Genomic DNA, 24,796 nt, shown 5'->3' with positions numbered 1-24,796 from the left:
CAACTGCTAGTATAGATTTGGCCTTCCTCAGCACCTCTCTATTATACAAGTCAGTGAGGCTACTTAGCGGGACACCCAAAATTTTACTACTAACGTTCACTATTTTGGAAAGAGCATTCCTAGAACTTAAACTAAGATTCCCGAACCAACAGATAAAAGAAAATTTGTACAGCATTGTGGCATATCAGGAATATTTGACTAGGCAATAATCTCATGGTGATTCAAACCTCCTACCGTGATTTTATTGAATGTACTGCAGCCAGTAGGCAGCTGGAACAATTGTCCCTTTTCTCCCGGTGCTTGTTTTTTCGGTATGAAGAATTCACATCATACTACAACAGTAATAAAGCAGCTTTATTATGGGTGGCTGCCACAATTTTGTGTGCAAACAAATAAAAATTAATTCCAGATCTTCCTCGATATATCGCTGGTGCTTCCTGGTCACAGGTCAGCAGATCCCAGAAAAGGTCTGGGTGGAGTCTGTCACCACCTGCAGCTCCTCCCTTAGCAGTACTGGACATATCTATTGACTTTACATGTCCTGCATTATCACGTAAATAAATATTTCCTTTGAAAAGTCATCCTCCATCAGTTGCTCTCTCGAAGTAGCATAATGAACACTTCCTTTTAAGAAATAGGTTGATGGACTGCAGCTATTAATATTTCCTCTAGAGTATTTCTGCCCCCCAAAAGCAAAATCATTATGCGAAATATTTATGCGACAATAATCCCACCTGCTGCGATACAGGTGTGGTTCAGGTTCTTCTGGGGGGAAAAAACATTGTTTCTTATTTTCTGCTGAGACCAGATATTTTGACACATTTGACGGACTTTTTAATTGGACGGCACGTGACATCGTGTACACAAAATAAAAGCAAAAGAACCCGGAGGTTTCTGTCCCTATTAACAAAAATGGGGCGTTTCCGTCACAAGAACAATCGAAATTTCCATATGAAAGGTTCGTAATTTAAATTCCTGTCGAAGCCTCGGGCACACAGGCGGGCCCTGGGCTCATCAGCCAATCAGAATCGAGAGTCCGGTCAGCTGTTGCCCAGCTTTGGCCACGTCTGATTGGCTGTTCCCAGTCCGGCTCGCAGGGTGAACAAGGTGACAGCGTGCAAGTGCTGGTCCGGACTGGGACGGTCAGTCAGAATTATGGCCGTACGTCGGTTTGAGGGCAAAGATCACGCGGCTGCGTACCTGCAGTTCAGAGTGGCACCGCAGGACCTAATCAGCAGGATTCTGAAGTTCGTCAACCAAAAGGTAAAGACATAGAACAACTCGAATGAACTCGAATCTCCCAACTACCGCACTGCTGCATCATTATTACTATGAGCATTCAAGCATAAAAATCATACACGATAAAAAACAACAACAACAATGAATGACTTTTCTGACATTTTCTCGGGATGCAGTATGTAATATTAACTTTTAATAACAAATCCCGAAAGTTTCAAAGGTAAGCGCGCTAATATTTATGTGTGTTTATACATAACCAGTATAAGTAGACACTTTGCCCACTAGGATCAGCCTATTTGCAAGGTTGGTTCACCATGACAACCATTTAACCCTCCAACAGGTCACATCTGCAGCGCTCCTGCAAACCACTATCAGTACCGCGAAACATCCCATAATATTAAAATGCCTGCGTAAAATCCGTCCTTGCAGACCACAGAACGGCTCCAGCTTGCTGTGGACGTGGGCTGCGGTCCAGGCCAGGGTACCGTACTCTTGGCGCCGTACTTCACCAAGGTAGTCGGGATCGACGTCAGCCCCGCCCAGCTGGAGATGGCTCTGACCAAAACCAACCCTCCAAATGTGTCATACAGGTTAAATGTGTCTGAGGACGCCAATTAGTCTACATTGTAGACTTTCCTTCTCTAAAAATTGTGTTGAATAATGACAATAATTATGAGATGATTGTAAAGTGGGCCTCTGTCCCTCAGCCAAGGTCCTGCGGAAGAGCTCCCTTTTGGTCCAGGTGAGGTGGATCTGGTGACGGCCATGACGGCGGCTCATTGGTTCGAGCGACGGAAGTTCCTCGTGGAGGCCGACAGGGTGCTCAGGCCCGGAGGCTGCCTGGCTCTCCTGAGCTACTCCATGAACATGGATCTAGAATACGGAGACGTCTCCACCGAGCTGAATGCCATCTGTAAAGAGGTACATCCGAGTCTCAAACCTCTAGCAACTTTCTGAAGACAAAGATAAGCCACCGCTCACTTTCCCCTCAGTTTTATGCCGCCTTGCTTCCTTTCCGAGATCCCTACCTTGGATCGAGCTCCGAGAAGATCTACGCCGACATGTTTGACTCCTGTTCGTATCCAGACAAAGAGTGGTGAGTGTCTCGCTCAGTGTGCCCCCGCCTCACACTGAAGTCACACCGAGGTCCCCCCCCCTCCACGCGACCTCCACGCCTCTTCTCCATCAGCTCTGATGAAACGATGGAGGATTTGATTGTTTCTTTTCACCTCCAGGAACGAGAGCCTCTTGGTTAAGAACACCTTGACGCTGGGTGGATACATCAAGATGGTGGAGACCTTCTCCTCCTACCAGAGAATGCTTCGAAACAACCCCGCTGAGGCCAAAGGTCTCTCGGACGACATCCAGAGCAGGTGAGTCGGGCCCCTCGCACGGAGGGGGAAAGGGGGCTGCGTCCAAACCGTCCCTGCCTACGATTCTCTGCCATTTCAGGTTGATGTCCGCCATGAAGGTGTCTTCTCCTGACACCGAGCTCACGGTGATTGTCAAGTACTTCTACTGGTTTGCACGGAAGCCTTCATCTGACTGATGAAGTCCTGGAAAAGTCTCAAAACGTCTTACAAATAATATATAGTTAAGATTAAAAAAAAAACTAAAAAAAAGATTCTCCCTTAGCTTGGATGTGACATCTGTAGCTGGTAGCTATTAACTCATCTTGTTAGCGCACGTTTTAGGACGATCGCTCGACGTCCCCATCAGAGATGGGAAATAATGTCACACCCATGTTGAGCACTTTTCGATTCTCAAGAACACATCAAACAGTTGTCACATCGAATAACAATATAATACATAATAATAAGGTGATCCCAAACTGTGAATGAAGTTCAAAAGCCGGTTCGTCATTCAATGGCAGTTTTCCCCGATCAATTCCATAGTTCCCAAAGAGTAAAAGCAACTTATGAACGAGGGTTTTACGTGTGTTTTTTTCCTTCACATTGTCTTTATTTCTGTTTTAGTTTAATTCTAATGCCAAAATGATAAAAAATAGTCTCAGGTAAGTGCATCAAATTTACTACAGATCGCCGGATTAGCGTCGGCCTTCTGATGGCGCGTCAGTAATGTCGTGACTTAATCGCAACGTTTTCTGTCCCTGCAACGAGTCCAAACCTAGAACTTATTTACAAGCAGCCGTAACGCAGAATCTGCTCCCTACAACACCCCCTCCGTGCGTTTACTCCGCCACACCATCAGGGCCGTCATGAGCAGGGTGACCAGCACTGGGACGGCGATGAACGGCGCCAGAATGCTTGGGGGTGGGTCGTGGATGAGCCGTCCGGTCAGGGCGCAGTTGTGGAAGTAGCTGCGGTGAATCTGCATGAAGAAGCGGTCGACCATCTGGTTCGGCCAGAAGCAGCCCACCCTGTGGGCCACCTGGTGGGTGCAGTTTGTCAGGTCCTCGTATATCCTGCAGGGGGCGACAACACGCAGCTCTAAATAATGCGTCTGAAAGAAAAAGGCTGTCTCCTGTCACTGAAACTCTCTCCGGGTGTCTTTGAAATGTCCTCTCAGAGTGTGAGGGGATTCCTGTCGTCGGAAAAAGGGATTTCTAAAATTACCAGTGGACTTACCAGATCTAAATATAGCCGATAGGTGGTCGAGGGCAGGGGAAATTAAATACATTCTGGTCTTCTCATGCATTGCTGCCTTCATACCAGGGTGAATCCTGTTCTCGGTGGCCTAATGCTCAGGAGGCTTTCCTTCTTTCATTTCAGATAAATCCACGTGACTCATCAGGCTTACAAACGCACTTACAGAAATAATTGAACACATCACGAATTGGACCTGATATTAGCTTGAATTCGACCAGCACGATATTTTTCCATTGGTCTGAGGTTCAAAACATCTAAAAGCTATCTCCAGACCTATTCCTCTGGTTTTGGTAGGTTTTAAGGATGATTCTGAGAATTCCACTGTACTCACTTCATGGTGTCTGGCCAACTGCACCACAGGCCTGGATCCAGTCCTCCCAAGTCCAACCTGAAGTTGGCCAGGCAGAGATCGTGGATCGTCCTCTCATACAGACTTCTGTTGCAGCCAGACACCAGTGGAAGAACATGAGCTAAAAGTCGAAAATAAAAAAGTAAAAACAACAATTTAAGGCCCGGGAGCTAAACGCTAACTCAGACATTCAACGTCTGCAGAGATCCAATAGAACCGCTCTGTCAATCTGGATCATTCCCACACACAAGGTCAAGTCCTGGCTGTTCCCATCAGACCCTCCATCAGGCTCCAACAAAGAATTTTAATTAGGAGTCACAATCGCATTTGTTCCCATCACAAATGCGTCTAAACCCCGTCCTAATATGGAGGCGGGCTCGCCCTGCCGGACCTGCACCTGAATGTAACACCAGGAGAGGCAGCTTAAGCTGGGAGACCCCCCGTGGAACAAACAGGTCGGAGAAAGGTGGCGGATCTGCACCTGCGCCGCCGTGATAAGGCCCCGCCGTGTTTGGTCGACCCCAGATGGCGCTCTGGAGCGCCCGCAGGAAGGTTGCATATGGAAGCCTCAATAAAAGGCTATACAAAGACGGGGGAGGGGGTCACATGATCAGCCTGTGTACCCCAAGAACACCGTAAACATGTCTGAATGCAACAGGATTTGCAGGCACAGGAACAGTTTTGGATTTTCTTAATTGCACTCATGTTGGCACAATCTTTTTAATATTTGATTATTTATTTTAGATACGCTCAAGGACTATTTGTCACTCCTTTTGTCCCTCTTCATCACAGTGCATCCTTGGCTAATATTAGCACACATTTATTTTGAGGGGCCTGACAAATCTATCATTCCACTGCATTCACACACAAGATTAATCACAACATTTCTGACTTTAGCGTCCGAGAATGAAACATCGCCATGGAAGTGAGCTATATTTAGCAAAGTTCAAGCTGTCCGGACAGAACTAACTCACTCCCGCGAATACTCACCTGCCATCCACAACATGAATCCAGCTTTAAGCAGCGACGTTCTCTCCATGCTGAAGGCCGTGCTCCCTTCCTCAGCTACGCACACCTCATTCTTCTAACTAGCAAACCTATTCAAAACAGCTCGTGGCGTGCGTCTGACGAGCCCCTTGACCTTCCACTGTGGCTGCCTCCTTCCCTCAGCGCAGCGCCAATCATAGACACTGACATCTGATCCTTCTACAGCGTGGAGCTGCTCACACTGGGGACAAAACAGATGACAGACCTCCTGCCAGTGAATTCGCCGCATGACTTAAAGGTCCAGCATGTGGGATTCTAAACCTACGGCTCCAAATGCAAAGAAATACACACAAAACATGCTTTTATAGTGTTTGCCACTTTCAGGTTGTGTAAATGAATGTTGAGTAGGGTCCCCTCCATGTGTTAGAACGTTTCTACGAGAGCCTGAAAGGACGATCTGAATTTATTTTGTAAATGACTGTTTCTTCATATCGCTTTGGAATTCATTCTATGACTCTTATATTTAGATTTGTCATGTCAGAACAGAAACATCTGTTCAGAACGTGCAAGAAATGCCATTTTGTATCTTCGAGGCCTGATAAAGAGATGGCGATAAAAGCTAGTCAGTTCACATAACCTGTGTTTTTGCAACTAGATGTCGCCAAATCTTACACACTGACATTTGTATTTAAATTCTATTTGTGATGGAGGACTGTTGCCGATAACCAGAGTTAGCGTTGGTATTCACATCTAATGTCTAGTAGTTTTATCTGCAGATTTGTGCACACCCACGGTTGATTAGTATTCTCACTGCTGCTCAGCTGTTGTTGTGCTGCCACCGAGAAGGAGAGAGGGAGCTTAAATCCCACGACTCACATAAATGTTTTCATGTGTCTCCTGCTCTGGTGTGCGAACTGACAGCCATTTTCCCTCTGGTCCATATTTTAATTGGTAGATTTGTTTGCTGGCGCTAATTTGATTATTTTCCCAACACTCTAGAGTCTTTTACATCATTCAACACTGGTTAACGTGCTTGCAAAGGGCCCTTTTAATGAGTAAACAACGCTGATTTTGAAACTTTCGTTTGAAGACAACCTCCCCCTGGACACTGATGGGCTTATATCTCTAATTCCTTGAGAAAAAAAAAGTTAATAAACATATTTCTTGTAAACATACAGGGGAGGAAAAAATATAATTTTACCAACTTAAATATGCTAAATTTACTGCGCTTTCAATCAACAAATGAGGCAAAGGACAGGACATTTCAAAATAAGTTAAACATACAGTTGTAATCAACAAAGGCTAACAAAGGAAATGAATAAATCTTTATTGTGTGAGTAAAAAACGGAAACAAGCAAACTAAATAAAAATTGCCCTCGTTAAAAAGTTGAATTACTAAATAATAAATTTGGGCTAATCGTCCGCTAGAGGGCAGAAGAGGCCAATGAATGAGCGCGCTTCACTTCACCGCGGCCTCATATTTATGATGGAAGCAGTTTGCGCTCGACTTCTCAGCCTTCACGGATCACAAATTTGGATCTGCTCGGACAGGCCGCGTCAGGACGCGCTCAACCATCCACGGATGACAGCAGGAGAGGAAGCTGGGGTGCGGAGAATAAGCAAGAAAACTTTCATCTTCAAATCGAAACTCAAAGCAGGAACATTAAAAATAAAAAAACAACATATTCAACGAAGCCATCGAAGTCGGTATCGATAATTCGATTTTATTTTGAACGCGTCCAACACATTCGCAGGCCGTGACAGGTGTATAGACGACAGCTGTTCGGCCAAATATCCAATCAGAGCAGGTGATTAGTGAGATGGGCGGAGCCACCCCCCCCCCCCCCCAAAACAAAAATCACCCTCAAAATATTTTTGGGATGTCCGCTGTAATTGGATGTAGACGGTGTCAGTCGCGCTCCGGAGGCGTGTTCTCCCCCCAATCATCAATCCTAATTCAAACACACGCGCAACCAGAACCCCCCCAACCCTCAGCCCCCCCCCTCCCGCCACCGGCTGTATGGCAGTGTGGGGAGTAAATGGCTGAGAGAAACCACGGAGGAAACTGACCTAAACACGAGTCCGGGAACTGATAAACAAACAAGAGCGAGCGCTGCGTAAAAGCTCTCCACGGCGCCGCCTCGGAGTGCGCACGGGCTTCTTCTTCCTCTCCTTGTTTATTTTGGTGACGGGCTCGTGAGGAAAACCAAACAAACCAAACAAAACTGAGGATATCTGAAGTGGACATGTGAGTTACGACAGTTAACCAGACAAGCAGGCTTCCTCTCTCTCTGCTCCGAAGATGAAGTTCCCGGTTTGCGTCCTCGTCACTTTGGCGGTGATCCGCTCCAGCGCAGCACAGTCAGGTGAGTTGATGCGCGTCGCTGCGCTGCTTGTGCGTCCGAAGCGGCCACCAGAACCGGACTTTTTCAGTTCGGGACTGATCCCAGCACATGTGGCGTTCAGGTGCCAACGGGTCGCCTGTGCACCAACCGAAACTACACGCAGAGCGTCCCGAACGCATGTTTGCAGTTATCCGCCCATTACGCACTGGTTTGATTTCTCCTCTGACTGAGCTCCAGCGCCAACCGGCTCTCAGAAGTCCCTGCAAAGACAGGGGCTTCAGCCCAAATATGAGTGAATGCGCCACCGTTTTGGCTGAAGTGCCTCCAGCGCAGTGACAGATCGAGGACCGCCGCTTTATCCGAGTTGAGCTCGGTTGCACCAGTGGCGCGGTTCTGATTCCTTGGTGTCTTTGAATAATTCAAATGTAGCCGATCCACTGTGGGGGAAACATCTCCCTTTCATCAGAAGGACCCCTGTGGTGTCAGTCCCTGGATGAAAATCACTTTAATCTTTTTGCAACGTTCCCAGTAAACACCTCTGATGCGTTCATGCTAATCGATCGCCAGTTTATTGCGAGGGCAACTCTACGTTTATTGACGTGTTGCACGCAGACATTCTTCTGCCCCCCCTGGAGGTTATTTGTAGACAGTTTTGCTGTGTTTTTGCTCCAGAATCACCGGGGTGCAAGTCTGTCCGCGACCAGTTCAGACCATTGGAAGCTTGTTTGATGTCGAACTTTTTGCAGAATTTGCTCCAAGCTCCTCCTCACTGATGAGAGAAGACTTTACCATGATCTGGTCTTCTGTTAGGTTTGGAGCTCAGGGACTGTTCTGAATCGATCGCTCGTGTAAAATTTCTTCCAAATTTGGGGAAATATTAAAAATTAAAGGCATCAAGTGGGAGGCGTTGGATGAACACAACAGGCTCCAGGTTTTCCCGTCTTTTGGTTTACGAGCAGCTTAAATTCAAACTGCCCATATTTTGGGTGAAAGGATTTTATGAAACAGGGGCTGAATGAATGCACGGACACCCTCGCTGCTTTATTAATTCCACACACATCCACTCCCGTCCATATCTGCCATGCGGGTTTCTGCCCCGGCGGTCCGGGCTACGCCTAGTGGAGGTGATTTATGCACATGGCTGATGGCAGGTTTGTTCAAAAGCACCTGTGGACCAAGAAGGTCAAGGCGATGCTCACGTCTGCAATCAGAAATGGAACATACGTGAGCTCTGGCTGCGGACGCCTCATGTTAATGCTCATGACGTTAAGGTACCTGGAGGAAATGAAGCCTTCAGCAGATCTTTCTGACCTCAATGGCCTGGGGTGCAAGAGTCGGCTCCTAGTGACGAGAACGCAGATTACACGCATCTTTGCTGAGTCATGTCTGCGCCACACGAGGGACAAATGAAAACCTTTCACCTGTCACATTTTCAACGTAAACGTGCACAAATCTGGCGGCGACCACTGTTTTCCTCCCAGGTTCGGCCCAGATTAGGTTCAGCTCAGGTTCGCAGGTTCATATTTTATCGTCTTTGGAGGGTAAAAAAGGAAGAGAGTGATATTGAATTCCTCCAGAGAGCATGGCAGAAGGTCTGTGTCTTTTGTGTGTGTGTGTGTGTGTGTGGGAGAGAGTGTGAGTGTGTATGTGTGTCCTTTATGGTAGAAACAGCTAAATAACACTTTAGAAATGTTAGCACCTTTAGCTTGACCGTCCTTTATTCTCTGCATCCGCCTGAAACCTTTCAGCTTGCGTGTGTGTTCCAACGGCTGCGTCCACATGTGGATCTCTAGGTGTGTGTGTGTGTGTGGTGGGGGGGTGACATTTAAAGACGTACTCTCCTGTGAAATGGCCTCGGGGAGAGAGGGGACGGCCAGAGGGAAACCCGCTGAATGCCACTATCAAATTACTGGGCGTCTGTCAGCTGGCACACATCGAACTGCCTGAGGCTTTGGAGAAGACTGACGGAAATGAGGATTTATTACAAGCTAATTAAGCTCCTTTTTTCCCCCTCTCCGATAGCATCAGTCTAGACTGTTGAGCCTTTATTTGACAACATGAGAGATGAGTGGGGGGGGGTGAAGGAATTCAATCTTGCTCTAAATTAGTCAACATTGCTATCATAACTCGCTATCTGCCCGTGCCAGGCTCGGGCTGGACGCGCGTCAGACGCTCCGCGATCATTTCTGACGAGCCGATAGATATGTGGATCATGTCCGGGTTGGGTGGTGGTGGTGGTGGGGGGGGGGCGGGTTGCATATGGCCGTTGCCACAAAAAGAATAGCGACTGCGATCTGGCGAGGGTGACATTGAGGTGTGGGCTGATATTTGTTCACTTTGTCACAGCTGGACGTTCCCAGCGGGCCACGAGGGGATGCTACGATCCGTGTGTGTGTGTGTGTGTGTGTGTGGGGGCGGGGGGTGATGGAACACCATGGCCTGAGAGTGTAGCGGCCCTCCCCAGACCGCATCTCTGATTAGCGCCGTGCCAAACAAAGATGATGCTGTTTCGGGGGCCTCTGGGGAGGGAGACGGGGCCACGTCACGAGCCCGTATTCTGACTTTTGTTGGCCGTCGGCTGTACAGAGAAGCTTCTGTTCATCCCGATTTGGGAACGGCACAAATATTGACATGCGGAGTCACAACTGCTCAGCATGAGGGGGGGGAAACATTCGAGGCCTGGGTGCAAAACAGCAGATTTATTGGCCTGTGTAATCATCCCTGAAGGTTCTTAGCCCCCCTCCGTCCCTGGCACCAAGCGCGCTTGGCAGGACAGACTTTCTCAACCAGCAACCCCCCCCCCCCCCCTCCCCTCCCCTCCCCCACATCACCCCCACTGCTTTTGCCACCTAATGATGAGCAGTGCGTCCGGTGCCAGCTCCCAGTCTGAGTTACTGGTCAGGAGGCATGGAAGCCTGGCACAGATGTCCCCTTTCAGGAGGACTGAGATCTCACTCCCACACAGAAAAAGAGCTCCCAAGCGCCGAGATTCTCTCAGCCCACGCTTCTCGTTTCTTTCTCTACTGGCTGTTTCTATTGAAGACGCACACAGAGTCGTGGTTTTTACAGGTGAAAGGGCATTCCCAGAATTCTCAACACTAGATGCCGCCAAATCTCGAACGCTGCTATCTCCAGAGGGCCCTTCAAGTGTCCCGATCGAACTTAAATTATGGCCATTTTCTGCTTTTTTTGTTTCAAGTGTGACAAAACACACACACACACGCATGCACGCGCGCACACAGGGCGAGTGAGTGGAGAACAAGAAAGGACAGGAAAGAGAGAGAAATCTTTTTTATTTCGCTCTCTTCCTGTTCTGTTTCTTCTAGACCACTGGAGGGTTTGTTTGGCCCGCCACTTGTAATTCCACTCAGAGACAAATGCCTCCATCCTGAGAGGGTTCCTACACACACACACACACACACACACACACACACACACACACACACACACACACACACACACACACACACACACACACACTCTCCATGGCATTTTCCACTTTATTCCCCTGCATCACCTTTCACCGGCTCAACTTTTCTTTCCACCTTTAACGGCTTTTATTTTATTTCCTCTCCTCTGTCCATCCTTCTCTTCACACAGGGAGAAGGCAGCTAATTTTAGCGCTCCTTTAATGATGACACCCAGTTTGTTCCACAGACAACATGCTGTGGGCGCTCTGTGTGTGTGTGTGTGTGTGTGTGTGTGTGTGTGGTGTGTGTGTGTGTGTGTGCGTGCCACTAAAGAGAGGGAATTTTGATGCTAATTTCTGCTGCATGTTTTTCTAGAACAACAATCGTCAGTGTGTTGATAAGTGTCGGGATGCATTTGTTTTTAAAGTGGGTGTATTTTTTATTCCTGGAAATGTGAGTTGACTGCACATCCAATGATAAATGGCAATTAATCCATAATTGAGCAGGAAGACGCAGGGCTGTTTGAAGTAACTGCTCTTTAAACGTAATGTGAGGGACAATTATGGAGAGTGTGGGACAGATTAAAAGCAGATTTAAGAAATTAATGCTGCCGTCAAAGATGACAAGTTTAAACACATTTAAGAAATTAAGATTAATAAACGTTGTGGTTGTAATTTGATAAATGCAGTTTAATCAGCTCATGGAATGTAAAAGGACAAACATTTAAAAAAAAAAAGTCGCTTCAAATTAATTAGTAATTTTGTGTAAATGAGATGATATTACCATAGTAACCCAGTATCTGTTTGTTGCTCTTTTATTTTTATGTTTAAATTAATCTGTCATCTGCCTGAGAGTGCAGAGTGCAGCATTAATGCGACAGACCAGCGGCCATTTGACTGACAATTATTGACTGCAACATAAAAAAATTCATGTGTTGATTTATTATTTAATGACTATAAATAATCAGGCTACTGCCTGAACCTTCCTCTTGTTTTTTTATGTGTGTTTTCTTAAAATTTATAGAATTTGTGGTCCTCCCAGCCACATTTACATACACACACACACACAACACACACACACACACACACACACACACACACACACACACGCACACACACACCTTTCCATGCTCGGATGTGACAACCCGATTTCATCGCAACTTCTGATCTTCCTGTTTGCTCAATATTTTTTAATTCCATGCAAATTAGGTTATTACAAATTACCATATATTACAAAACATGAATGCAACATATATGAGGAGATGTTAAAAAAAGTTAAAAAAGTTCACAGCTTTTTTTCATTACTCGTGCTTTATAACCAGGACAGACGGGGTCAGTTTGACCCGAGAGGACAGCAGGTAGGTCTGAATCTTGAGGTCAACATAAACAGTTATGGCTAACATACTAGCAAACAGCAACATCTTAGCATGTTTTGCAGTTTCCCCCCCCTCAAGTACATGTCCATATATAGTAGATGTGCACCCAGAGGTTGCAACACAGCCCAATTTTCTCATCATGCATAGCCTTTGATAAAGAAACCTAGACCCATTACTGTAGCATTATGAGCCACAAAGCCAAAAAAGGCTAAAGCGGTGAAGAAGAGGAGGAAGAAGAGGACGAGGAGACGTTGATTGGCAGTAGCTCTTTACAAAGCAGAAGTAGCGTTGACTCTTTCACTGACAGCCAGGTCTTTCTCCGGCATCTTTCACCGTCCCTCACTCTGCTTCCTTTTCCTCTCTGTCTCCCCTCTCAGCGCAGCACAATAGGGAGCATTAAAATCACAAAAGATTTTTTTCTGTCTTCCCCTCTGTAACCTTGACAAAGCCCGCCGTTTTCAAGGAAAATCTTTGAATAGAAAGCCGATCACACATTTGTAATCCCTCATTTGCATTTCGATGCACCCATTCAAGTCCATCTTGTATGAATTAAAATTTGTTCCTCTCGCTTCCGTGTGTAACATCCCTGGACGCACACCTTTACACAACGACGCACTTGTTTCAAGGTTGCTCCTTATGGCTGTAAAAAATGTGGCTAAGCGAGACTCCCTGCCAGCGTGCATGCCTGGCCTGTTGTGTGTGAGCTAATCCCTGCTAAAATATTCAGAGTAGCTAATCTGCTTAATTGTAGCACAAATTACAGATATTTACTCTCCCAAGGCTTGTATGTGACACCTGCCATAATCAGGGCCTTAATCTGACAGGCACTATGTCAGGGCTCCATGTGCGTTACAGAGGCAGAAGGGCTTTTAATTAAGTTGTGAACAGAAAAGGGTGGGGGAGGGGCGATATACCAAACAGTATAATACTGAAATTAAGCTGTACATGTGAGAAAGGTGAAGTATGCCAGTTCAGAGCCACGGCAGAAGCGTTAGGTTTGTGCTAAGCTAGTACTCCGGGGTTGAATCTGTTTGAGTCGCGGAAACGTGCTCATTTTTAGGAGTGGAAAGCGAAGTTTTGTTGGCGGCCGCCCGTCTCCACGCGTCATGTGTGTTCATTCGACGTCAGCGAGCGTCAAATGTAAAAAAAAAAAACGGTTTTGGCAACAGTTTCCGTGCTAAACTGTAGAAAATTATGCTAATTTCAATATCGTTTGTAATTACTTATCCGCTTTAATGCCTTTAGACTTAAGTAAGCAGAAATCCCTTCAATTTCTGTAATCCCCCCCAAATGGCCTTAGAGTTAACTCTTACGCTGCCTCAAGGAAAATGTTTCCAACATTCCGCTCATAAGGAGGGAAGATGGTGAAATGACAACAAGGCATATTTTGTTGTGGCACTTTGGTTTATTATTATTTTTCGGTGTGTGTTGGCTCACAAAGGTCACGGAGGTTTCTTTTGCATGTTTGCAAATCAGCCGCGGTTGAGGCTGCGGGCGGTTTCAGATGGAGCATGTTGTCCTTTTTAAACGGTCCCCTCTGCTACGGTGACCTGTAATAAATGAGTGGGCGCGAGGAAGTGGCAGCCATGACAGCTGACCGGGGAAGGAGGGAATAAAGCGCAGGGGAGAGGGAGAAAAGGTGGAGGAGCGTGCGACAAGGAGAGCGCGCGTGTTCGACAGAGTGGGGAGACAAAGCCGAACATCGAGATGGAAAGTCTCAAAGGACAGATAAGGAGCCGAGTGCCAGACAAAGGAAAGGGCAATAGTGAGGGATTGTGGGTCAGTTAGTGTGGAACAATACCGCGACCACAGGTGGAGACTCGCTTGTTCTTTCTCCTCCTCGCTTGTTCTTTCTCCTCCTCGCTTGTTCTTTCTCCTCCTCGCTTGTTCTTTCTCCTCCTCGCTTGTTCTTTCTCCTCCTCGCTTGTTCTTTCTCCTCCTCGCTTGTTCTTTCTCCTCCTCGCTCCTCCTCTTTTCCTGCTGCGTGGAGTCACCTTGCAGTCCAGCAGAAATATGGCTGCTCCTGCGGCTGCCTTAAAGGTGCATAAAACTTGCAGCTCTTGGTCAGGCTAGGGTGTGTGTGGGATGCGTGAGCCGGCGCCTGCGTGTGTGTGTGAGTGTGTGTGTGTGTGGTGTGTGTGTGTGTGTGTGTGTGTGTGTGTGTGGTGGCTGAGTGAAGTAAAGTTTGCCTGGAAAAGACTGGAAATCAGCACAGTATGCTGATAGCTGCACAGACCGAAGTGTGTTAGTGTTGGTGTGTGTGTGTGTTTAGTGTGTGTGTGTGTGTGCCTGGTAGAGGTTAAGGTGGAGTGTAAGACAGTATTTTGTCTCTGAGGGGTAGAGCTATCACTGCTGCTGAACACTCCAATTAATCAACACAGGCCACACTGGCACTCTCCCTCTCTCTCACTCTCTCTCTCTCTCCCTCGCTCTCTCTCCTCTCTCTCTCTCTCTCTCTCCCTCCCTCTCTCTCCCTCCTCTCTCCCCTCTCTCTCTCCTCCTCTCTCCCTCTCTCTCTCTCTCTCCCTCTCTCTCTCTCCCCCGCCTCTCTCTCTCTCTCTCTCTCTCTCCCTCTCTCTCTCTCTCTCCTCTCTCATCTCTCTCTCTCCCTCCATGTGTGTTTGTGTGTGCAGGTGCCTGTGTGTGTGGTCTGCAGTGCATTTCATTGTGTATTTACATCTCTCGCCGTCATGCGCAGCCTTGATTTGCCTCGTCTCCATGGATATCGCTAATGCTGCTGCACTGTCGTTGGTCGCTTTTACCGAACAGACGAGTAAAGATGGTGAACAAGGACTTTGCGTGAGCTCATATGTTGGTTTCTTGTCAACCATATGTCCTCAAAATGAAGTCGCATGTGGCTACTTTGCATGGGCGAATGCATAGTGGCTTGTAAGCTAATGCCGACTGGATTATTCAGGGATGTCCAAACTGTTTGCTCTGAAAAGTTCACACTTTTAATGTTGAGATGCAGCAATAATAGATCTTTCTTTGGCAACATTTCCTTGCTTACGCCCTTCTTTATCTCCTCGTGCTGTGATTGGTCAGACCGGACTTTTTTCCGATGAAACCATGATTCCCGATCACAAGACTGCAGGTCATGTTAATTCCAGGCCCATTCAATTCCAGAGTGGACGCTGGCGTTCACGTGTCGTGCCAGCGATAAGCACTGTGGGAAAATGTTCTGTCTGAAAACAGACAAACACGAGGTTTCCCACCGCGATGGTACGGCAGCAACGGACGGCTCCTCTAGTTGTCTGTGTGAGCTTGTGTTCCACTTGAGAATCCCGTTTTCCGAATGCTCCCACAGCCCTGAAATCGTGTTTCCGAGCTGCGCGGTGCAGGTACATATGGAGGGGTTAGCTGGTAGCGTCAGTGCTCGGGTCTGTCGTCGCGGATTAAAGACACGGAGTCTGTCAGTAGATGGCAGTGCAGGTGGTGGAGACTGGGATTAAAAGGATTTGAAGTTTTTTTTAAGAGTTCGACAGCTGCGTGTAGGCACAGAAACGTCCATATTTCAACATATTAGCTACACAGATGCGCTAGCAGGCTGTCAGGTTTCATTTCCTGTTTCCAGTCCTGTAATATGTACCTGCAGGACATGTGATGGTGTTCATAAAGACACTCTGACAGGAGGGAGAGAGGGAGAAAGGGAAATGGACAGCAGATGAAGAGAGGGGGTGTGACGGCAGGCGAGGGGAAGGATGGTGTGCAGAGGTGAGAGGAACAGTTGCAGCCTGGTGGGCTTCCCAGAGAGAATGAGGAGGAAGTGCGGTTATTTGGTTTTCCTTCTTTTCCCACCATCTGTGTCTGCGATCCCCTCATTTACTTAATGAGAGCGCCGTGTCTCAAGGCCAACGCTCCCAAATGGCATCTGCGCAGAGCACGCCACCGAATGCTGGCGCTCGCTCCCGCGCCACGATGCCATAATTGTGTACAACTGCAGTGGCATTTGAAACGCCGACCCGCTGAGAGGTCAAGCAGATGTCACGCAGATGTTTAGCGCGGATGAGATGACAGTCAATTATTGCCAATAATGCCTCATAAAACCTTTAGAGAATTCTAATTATGCAAACAATTCAGTGTTTATCTGAGGTATCACAGAGCGTTTCCACAGTTCTGTACTCATTACTGCTCCCGGGCACTGGTGGACACCCTGCCCCCCCCTGGAAAAACAAACAAACAAACAAACAAACAAACAAACAAACAAACCCAACTGGGTAAGCAAACTGTTTTATTATATGTGTTATTATAAAGACATATATGTGCTAAATAAGAGGTGTAAAAAACTGTGGGGAAAACATAATAGTATGTTATAAGTTAAGTGGAGAAAAATATGTGTTTAGGACCCTGATGAGCTGGCGACTCATTCAGGGATGGTGGTGGGGGGTGGGGATACCGGGGGGGGGTACCCAGCCTTTGCCCTTATGCAGCTGTGATAGGCTCCAGCACCAGTTTGCCGGTGACATTCTCGTTTACACACAACGGCTCCGCCGCATAATAAGCAAACAGAGTCCACCAACAGGAAGCTGGATAATCGTATTGGATCGTCATGGCATTTTAACGTTTTTTTGTGACGCCCTTCACCAGCCAAGAAGAATTTTTTTGCCCTGGGCTCTTGCCCAATTCCCCAATATCAGAAACCGAGACTGGTCCCAGTTGAGTTCCCATTCACCGAACAACAACGGGCCCAACGGCCGGCTGTTTGGCTCCCTGCCTCGTTCAAGTGATTTCTCGAGTGTGATGAGGAAAGCCGACATAATCACTCGTTGACTTGAGTGTTGCTGCCACCTTTCAGATTGTAATCACGCGACGCTACTTGTTTTGAGGAGCTAGCCGAGTACCAGCAAACGTACTGGGAAATGTCAGGGTTGGGCTGGATGGACCTGATGTGTTTCTATGTTTTCTCGGTTGTTCTACATCCGATACAGAGAAGAGAACAACTGCCCTCCCTCCAGTGACATACGCATCGCAGGAGACCACGAAAACCCTTAAAGTTGAGGAACATTAAGAGCGTCTTAAATTTCAGCTGCAGAATCCGTAATGAAACCTTTTCATCACCTCTGGAAGCGTCCAGAGCTGTGCCACACTCCTCTCCCACGCTTCTCACACGCTTTAATTTTTCTGCCTATGACCTGAGTTAGCTCCCCAGTACCCCAGGAATCAAACCTCTGAAGAGTTTTAACCAGTGGGAGGAAGATTTAATGGCTTTAAAGAGCTTCTTTACAAAGAAAAATCATTTTTCTCCAATTCTAAGGATTTGGTTGCTGAGTGTCTCGTTTTCTGTGTGATAGCCTGAAACAGCTCGCCAGGTTTGCTGAATGTAAACTGGCGTATGCAGATGATGTCATGCTTCTTGTGACACTCATCTGACCGGTTCCACCTGTAATAATAATAATAATAATAATAATAATAATAATAATAATAATAATAATAATATAATAGCAACGGTTATTATTATTATAACACTCCATAAAAACCAGCAGGATCTGGAACAGTGAGCTTTTTTCTTTTGATGTACAACCTCTATAGTGCACATTCGGCGTCAGAAGGAATGTAAACGCAGATCAAAGATGCATAATTTATTTTATATAGATGCAGATCAAAGTGCTTACGCTAGTGCCAAGTGCATAAAACAGTCAGCACGGAGCCGCTGCTGCCTCCTCTTCAGTCGCTGCCATGGAGATATAAAACTACGGGCACATAAAACACTTACTGCTAATTTCCCTGCGTGCGCCTGTATAATGAGCATCTGTGCATTCTTTTTTTTAAAGTAACATTATTACCTTTAACGGTGCACCTGTCAGTTCTACGCTTCAGATGAAGCGAGAAGCTGTTCTGTTTTTGGAAACTCTTTTAAACGGCAGATGGCAATCAGCTCGGTGGTTAGTTAGGGAAAGGAGGTAAAAGACGGGCAAACACACGGGTGAAAGGGAAAAAAAACCCAACAACAACGTTCTGCTGGGAGAATGGTGCCTCTAATTAGTTAAATTAGCCACAGATCAAATGGTTCAATTAAAAAGTGGTGTTGCGGTGAAGAGGCAGCAGGCCTCATTTGCATTACAACACATGTTCGGCACGGACTGACAGACGGACGGGTGCCATCCAAACCTCGCAGGAGTGTGCTAAATCACGAACTTCAATTGGGTACAAAGGGCGGACAGTAAACGCACCGCCAGGATGCCGGTGGCATAAATTACCCGGGGTCATTTTCTTCCTTTCTGGTGCATCGTTTTCCCGGAACGACACAATGGTTCGACGGGCTCCGAAGACCAGCCGTCAGTGAGCACAAGGCTTCATTTCTCTGAAATCAAGCTTCTTGCGTCTGCCCCCTTCACATCTGCCCCATTCTGTTTCACCCCCCCCCCCAGTTTACTTGAAACTGTAACGTAGTCCAACCAGCCAATCAACCAAAACAACAGTTGTGGTTTGACATTTTCACCCACTTCTCCTCGCGTAACGTAATGAACTTCTACCTACCTGCATACGCAGAAAGCACTAATGGAGTGTGAGAAAATGTACCTTCAAATACAACTTTCACTAATGGGGACAAACTGAAACAATATAATATACACATGGAGTACGCGCATACCCAGAGATGAGGAAATTACTTCATTTATTAGAAGATGAAAAATGACATTCATTTTGGCCCAAGACTCCCAAATCACACACACACACACACACACACACACACAACACACACACACACACACACACACACACACACACACACATAAAATGCACCCTCAAATGAGGAGAAAGTCATTGGCGTGCAGTTGTCCGCGCAGTGCGTGATGATGCTGGCCTTTAGAGTTCCAGGCTTAATTATGAGTGTAATTAACTACGTGCTGTTATGGCTTTGCTCACTGGGGTGTGCGTCTGTGTGTTACTGTGTGTGTGCACATCTCTGGGGGTGCTGCTCATGCCGCAGCTTGGACCTACACAGGCAATTTGTTAATTTACCATAAAAATACCACATGTTTGTCTCCTAATTAAATACCACTCTGACTACAGCAAACACACGTGTTTCTTCTTCTTTCATGTTGTGTTTGTAGTGTTTTCATTCCCTTGTCTGAATGTTACAGCAATTTTGACATTCTGTTTGCTTTTTACTGTCAGTTCCTCACTTCAATGGACATTTGGCCGTGATTTTTTATTTTTATTTTTTACATTATGTTGAATGAGCATTTAGTATAGTTGTGCCTTATTCTTGAGTGAGTAATCCTGCAGGAGGGATCTGGGAGAACCAGAGAGACATTAGTGCCTCCTCAGTCCTGGAGTTGCTCCAGGCACTGTTGGGTTGCATGTGCAACTTGACAGTTCATTATATCAGTTCCAGTGAAACACAGGAAAGGAGGACAACCATCTTTTGCTAAAATTTTTGGTTAGAAACAAAAGCTTTTACAGAGAAAAACATTTTATATAGACTAAGAAGTTTGTGACTTGAGTGTGTGATATCTGGCATCACCTAGTGGGGAGGATGCAGAATGAAGGAATTGTTCTGAAGGCTGTTCATTAAAATTGAATTGTGATAAGGATAACAAATACTGTAGTTGTGTTTATCGGCCATTTAAGAAGCTTTAAAGTGACATCAGTCAACCACAGGCTGTGTGTGCGAGTGTGCGAGTGTGTCTGTGTGCATGTGTGTGTGTCTGTGTGTGTGTGTGTGTGTATTCCCCTGCTACTGCTGTCTGCTTCATTGGCAGTTTGTTGCTCCATGCTGTGTTAAATGGGAGTGCCCAGGTTCTTACCGGGCTTCATTCATCAGACACACAGGAACAGCAGTGGCTTCTGGGAAATCCTGAGGGACACACACACACGCACACACACACACACACACACACACACACACACACACACACACACACACACACACTCGATGCGTGCAGGAAATGAACTCTTTCATATGTAGAAATCCACAGATTTTAGCATCAGCCTCAGGTCAGGGGAACAGACCCCTGGCGTGACCTCTCCCAGTTTTTCGTCCCCTCCTCTCAGGACACTTGGACGGCCAGCTCCATCTGCCACCGTCGTACCCATTCACACTGCCTCAGCCAAGTGGCACAGGCCGGCATTTGGGACATGTCCAACAAATTTCCTCTTCTTTATGGGGGGGGGGGGGCATTTGTGTAATATCCAAAGTAACGTTCCCTGGAGTCATTTTCCTTCCATCTGAATACTGGAAAGAATTCATTCTGTGTGTAATTCCATGAGCCCTGACCCCACTTCCAGTCTTGCAAGTGCATTCTTGACCATAATATCCATTCCCTTTAAACCTTATTTAAATCAGAATCTTTGGACAGGTTCTTTTTTTCTTCTTCCCAGCTCTGTAATCAAGACTCAACCACTTCTCAGTTTAGACCTGAAGTGCTTTTCAAATATCTTGGGAGCGTCAGATTTTTTAAAAAAAGAAGAAAAAGAAAAGGGCTCACTGATGCGCCACTTGAAAATTATTAGGAAGAAGCAGGCTTTTGAAACTAGGAAGATAATCCAGAGTCCTGAGAAAACCGGGCCAAGTTTGGTGAGCTGTGGAGTTTTATTTTTCATCTTAAGGGGTTCGAGCTGGCTGTGCAGTTGTTTCCACCAACACGTCTGTGGTCATTTGCAGGACCTGACCGGCGCTAAAATAACCTCAAAAAACCCGACCTTTTGTATCGGGGATTCGATGCTCACGTCAAGTCTTGAGAAACATCTCCTGAGCTGCTCTCATGAACTGAGACGGGAGATTTATACAACTTCCCTCGACCTTGAATTCCTTGTTTCATCCTTTCTTTTCCCTCCACACCGCAACACCGCGTTCTGTTTCTCTGAAGATCCGGTCTTTTGTAGTCTTAAATCTCTGCTCCCAGTGTTGAGTTATGGTGGAGGGAAGGTAAGACAAGTTGGGAAAATTGTTGCTTTCCCTTTGGAAAGAATTCAGCAGAGCCTGATGAGCCACTTTTATCAACCTAACGAGCAGCGGCGGTGGTGCGGACATCGTGATCAGAGCCGCATGTTTTCTCTGAAATTCCCAGTGTTTGATGAGCAAACTTGTGCAAAGTAACTCCGAACTCAGGATCCTTCCACCATGGATGGGAGTCATGTGCCAGGGAGGCCGTTAACGGTCACAGTTTGATCTTTGTCTCACTGGAGAAGCTGGTGTTATCTTTCCTTCACCGCACCGATGGTATCACCCCATTCTAATGAGGTTAACCCCAATCTTGTGGGCCGCCGCCTCCATATTTTACAAAAGATCAAAGCTGGCGTTTAAAGCTTGTTTACCCTCACTATGCGACCTTCTTAGTTGTGCAGACTAATATGTGTTGCCCGACTTTCACACTTCATTTTCAAGCCTGGACTCGGTGTGAATTACCAAGAAAATCCGCATTTTCCTTGTGTTAACGTTTCTGACAGTTGTTTATTTCTTTGATTGTCAGAGCGGAGGACACATCTCACCCTGGAGCTTTCATTCCCGCTCGGTTCTTTGTGTTTGGCTCTCTGCTGCGAGGTTGTCCACCCTAACTAATTGGCCAACTGTGTCCCCCCCCTCGGGGAGGGTGAGGTGGGGATGGAGCATGTGATGGACAGAGGTGGTAATCATTGTAATGGCGGAAGTGAGGCTGGCCTTCTGCTAAGGTGCCGAGGAGCTGAAGGATGCGAAGGGGTTTCTTATGAGAACTGCCACTGGCGGTTTCTGTGTGTGGGTGCGTTCCTTTTGGGGCGCCAGGGCCGGTACTCTTAGGGACCTACAGTATTTGGCTGGGGTTGCCACTGAGTAGGTTCTATTATATTAGTGTAGGTCTGTTCATGCTTTTTTGGTTGACGGCACTCTTGAGGCACAAGAATTTCAAAAAACTCAAACCTGCCACCTTTAGAAGTCTTGCAATAGTGACGGCGTGTATTTCTATATTTCGCAAAATATTGGCTACATAAAATAGCAGGCGTTGTTCAGCTGTGTGAGAGAAGATGGAGCCACATGGCGAGACCTGAAATGAGGTCTACCTGGAGGTCTCCGATGGGTGTTCCAGTAGACGTACCAGTAGACACAAAGGTGGTATTGAGGAAAGACGATTAGCGGATGATCAAAGAATGAAGTGGAACAAACTGGAGGTTTTTTTTAACAGAAAGCACTGGAAGAGATTTAATCCAATTGATGCTATTTATTTCTGACTGTAATAGAGAATTTATTGGATCAGGATTTCTGCCTTTTTTGTTAAGACTTTTTTGTTAAGAAGAGCCAACTCTACGAAACAAACTTTTACCAGAGAGGAAGAAGGAGTTGTGTTTATGTGCTAGCGGCATCACGAGAGTTTCGGACCACCCACGTCAAAAAGGCACCATGTTGGAATGGAAAACCAATGCATACCGTGTCGAGCTGAACCGTGTCGAGTTGCTACTGTTCAGTGGAACAGAGCCTTATGTAAAGTGGTTAAAAGATTCAGCAGCTCCATCACCATTCTGGGTTTCTCTGCTGATCCAAAACCTGCTGAGGTTCTACTCCTACTTTCCCCCTTAATTTCTCATTTCTGCTCTCCTCCCTCACCTCCTCCCCTTTTCTGGCTTCACCCCTGAAACCATGGAGGTGTCATTAGTGCCATGTCCTAATTAGTCCAGTGTCGGCTAATTGTGCTTCTGACGCTGCATCTCTGGGGAAGCATGCCTTGCTAATTTCAATAAGAGTAAACAAGCAAACCTTTCCCCACTGACGGCTATGGATTAATTAGAGACCAGCCCGTACCAACTAAGGGGGAGGAATTTAGAGAAGCGAGGGAGGGGGTGGCTGTTTTCAAGAAGACGCATCGTAGAAGAAGACGACGGCTCCTGACAACAAACATGAGGTGGAAAACTTTGCTTTTTTCCTGATGTCACACCGCGCGCCCACAGTCACCATCTCATTTTGAGAAATTAGCATCACTTTTGCTCTTTTGCGGGTTCTCCGAAGCGAGACGCTTTTCGAGCTGCAGCATTCCCGTTGAGAGACAACGCCCTGGTTCTGCGTCTCTTTTAAAAGGTTCCGACGAAGCCGGCGAGACTGAAAGAGGCTGATGTGTTGACGCTCTGGGCCCAGATCGCTGCGATGGCTTCTGTAAAATTCTCCTTTAGCCTTACAGATGCAGCATTACGGCTTTTTTACTGTTTGTTTTATTGGAATGTTTAAGGCAACAAATGCACTTTGGAGATTTTCAAGTTTAACACGATTGTTTCGAGTTCGACTGGAGTTGTGAAACAAGTCTTCTTTCAGGCAAAATCTCCAAAGAGCTCCGAGTTAAACCACAGCCCCCATTTCCATCTTTTGAATGAATGTATTTCATTTCCTATATTTTAAAAAACCCACATGCCTTTGCCTTTTCGTGTGGAAAGGTGAGGCTAAATTTAAGCCTTTCACAGGGGCAGGTCAGAGGGCAGGTGGAGCATTTTCCCTCTTACAAAATAACAAGTCAATAAAAGCTTCAGAAAAATCCCCTAGAAAGTGAGCTTGTGAGCGTTTTCGAGTTATTACTCGTGGACTCCTTAAATAACTGCTTTTAGCCCCACAGAGTTTATCCAATAACAGTTATTTCTTAGACAGTCTCAATAAGGTGCGGCTAAGTATAGTTTACTGCAACACTTAGCAGCATCTGCAGCAGTTTCTGGCTTATTTCTCCATCATTTCATATTGGAATTGCAATAAAAGTGAAAACCCTGTGAGTCAGAAGGATATGAGGCAGTAACTTACGCTGTGACTGAAACTTTTTTTTCCCTGTTTCCTCTTTATTTCTGGATTTTCTGAGCGAAGCTAGGCAGATGTAAACAATGTGCAGCGTGCAGAATGGAACGAGGGACTGCGCCTCGCCTTCGTGGTCGACTCACTTCCTTTCTCCAAAATGTTCAGTCTCTCTCCTGCAGATTGAACCCCCCCCCCCCCCCCAGCTAATTAATCATACCATTAAACCTGATGCCATTCAATGAAAACCTATTTGGCAGCCATTGCTTCTTATTCTTCTTTTTTAAATTTATGCCCTTTTCCAATTATTTCCCACTTGGTTATGATTTCCAGGCAGGTTCATTTCTCACAGTCCAGTTATTTTAACAAGGCTGTTGCAAATCTAGTTCATGGAGGACCTTCCTTTATCTCCACCAGCACGTCTGCATTAGGTCCGGTCAGGCCTCATAACTGCAGCGCCACTTCTACTGTGATGTAGCGGCCTTTTAAATCAGAGGCTACTCAGCAATTCCACCTCCTCCCTCCAGAAATGAGTGAAAATAGTGGCCCTTTCATTAAAGGTTTCATTATTGACACATAAGCACACCCACACCTGCATAAAACATATATTTAAAGACTCTGGTGGACAATACAGAGCTAGATGAACTGTGATTAAATGGCACAAATGCATGCAAAAGCCCAAAGGGGCCCCCACGCCAACACTTTTTAAATGACAGTAGTTAGAGCGGCGCCGGGGGAGCAGAGGTGTTGCCGCTGACACCGTGATGGACGGTTATTTCACGGGAAGGCGCTATCTCTCTCA

At 46.4% G+C, this 24,796-nt stretch overlaps 3 protein-coding genes across 5 annotated transcripts in view; 2 read left to right on the top strand and 1 right to left on the bottom strand.

The window, feature by feature from the left end:
- The first annotated feature begins 1,070 nt into the window (after window positions 1–1,070).
- Window positions 1,071–3,162, top strand: si:ch211-93g23.2 (uncharacterized protein LOC100005086 homolog). Its single transcript, XM_057027401.1, has 6 exons — window positions 1,071–1,263; window positions 1,669–1,829; window positions 1,947–2,160; window positions 2,232–2,335; window positions 2,475–2,612; window positions 2,692–3,162. The coding sequence occupies exons 1-6, from the start codon at window positions 1,156–1,158 to the stop codon at window positions 2,786–2,788; spliced, it is 822 nt and encodes a 273-aa protein (XP_056883381.1). The 5' UTR covers window positions 1,071–1,155; the 3' UTR covers window positions 2,789–3,162.
- Window positions 3,163–3,168: 6 nt separating this feature from the next.
- On the bottom strand, window positions 3,169–5,380 carry LOC130522727 (receptor activity-modifying protein 1-like). Its single transcript, XM_057027402.1, has 3 exons — window positions 5,188–5,380; window positions 4,180–4,318; window positions 3,169–3,664 (listed from the first exon to the last, which is right to left on the bottom strand). The coding sequence occupies exons 1-3, from the start codon at window positions 5,234–5,236 to the stop codon at window positions 3,409–3,411; spliced, it is 444 nt and encodes a 147-aa protein (XP_056883382.1). The 5' UTR covers window positions 5,237–5,380; the 3' UTR covers window positions 3,169–3,408.
- Window positions 5,381–7,179: 1,799 nt separating this feature from the next.
- LOC130522539 (receptor tyrosine-protein kinase erbB-4-like) overlaps window positions 7,180–24,796 on the top strand; it is a 161,769-nt gene continuing 144,152 nt past the window's right edge. For all 3 annotated transcript variants that reach the window (XM_057027027.1, XM_057027028.1, XM_057027025.1), the window contains exon 1: window positions 7,180–7,550. In XM_057027027.1, coding sequence (XP_056883007.1) covers window positions 7,487–7,550 — 64 coding nt within the window. In that variant the 5' untranslated portion in view covers window positions 7,180–7,486. The remainder of the gene's footprint in view (window positions 7,551–24,796) is intronic.

Source organism: Takifugu flavidus, chromosome 3 (assembly GCF_003711565.1).
Source record: "Takifugu flavidus isolate HTHZ2018 chromosome 3, ASM371156v2, whole genome shotgun sequence".
Taxonomy (NCBI): domain Eukaryota; kingdom Metazoa; phylum Chordata; class Actinopteri; order Tetraodontiformes; family Tetraodontidae; genus Takifugu; species Takifugu flavidus.
Note: the sequence above shows the minus strand (reverse complement) of the source record. Positions and strands in the feature narration are given on the sequence as shown.

Bases quoted from the DNA above. Each gene is read 5' to 3' on its own strand.
- LOC130522727 (XM_057027402.1), bottom strand. From the start codon at position 5,236: ATGGAGAGAACGTCGCTGCTTAAAGCTGGATTCATGTTGTGGATGGCA. The intron at 4,319-5,187 runs GTGAGTATTCGC...TTCGACTTTTAG, and splicing joins ATTCATGTTGTGGATGGCAG to CTCATGTTCTTCCACTGGTG. The intron at 3,665-4,179 runs GTGAGTACAGTG...CGCCCCCTGCAG, and splicing joins AGTTGGCCAGACACCATGAA to GATATACGAGGACCTGACAA.
- si:ch211-93g23.2 (XM_057027401.1), top strand. From the start codon at position 1,156: ATGGCCGTACGTCGGTTTGAGGGCAAAGATCACGCGGCTGCGTACCTG. The intron at 1,264-1,668 runs GTAAAGACATAG...CCGTCCTTGCAG, and splicing joins TGAAGTTCGTCAACCAAAAG to ACCACAGAACGGCTCCAGCT. The intron at 2,613-2,691 runs GTGAGTCGGGCC...CTGCCATTTCAG, and splicing joins TCGGACGACATCCAGAGCAG to GTTGATGTCCGCCATGAAGG.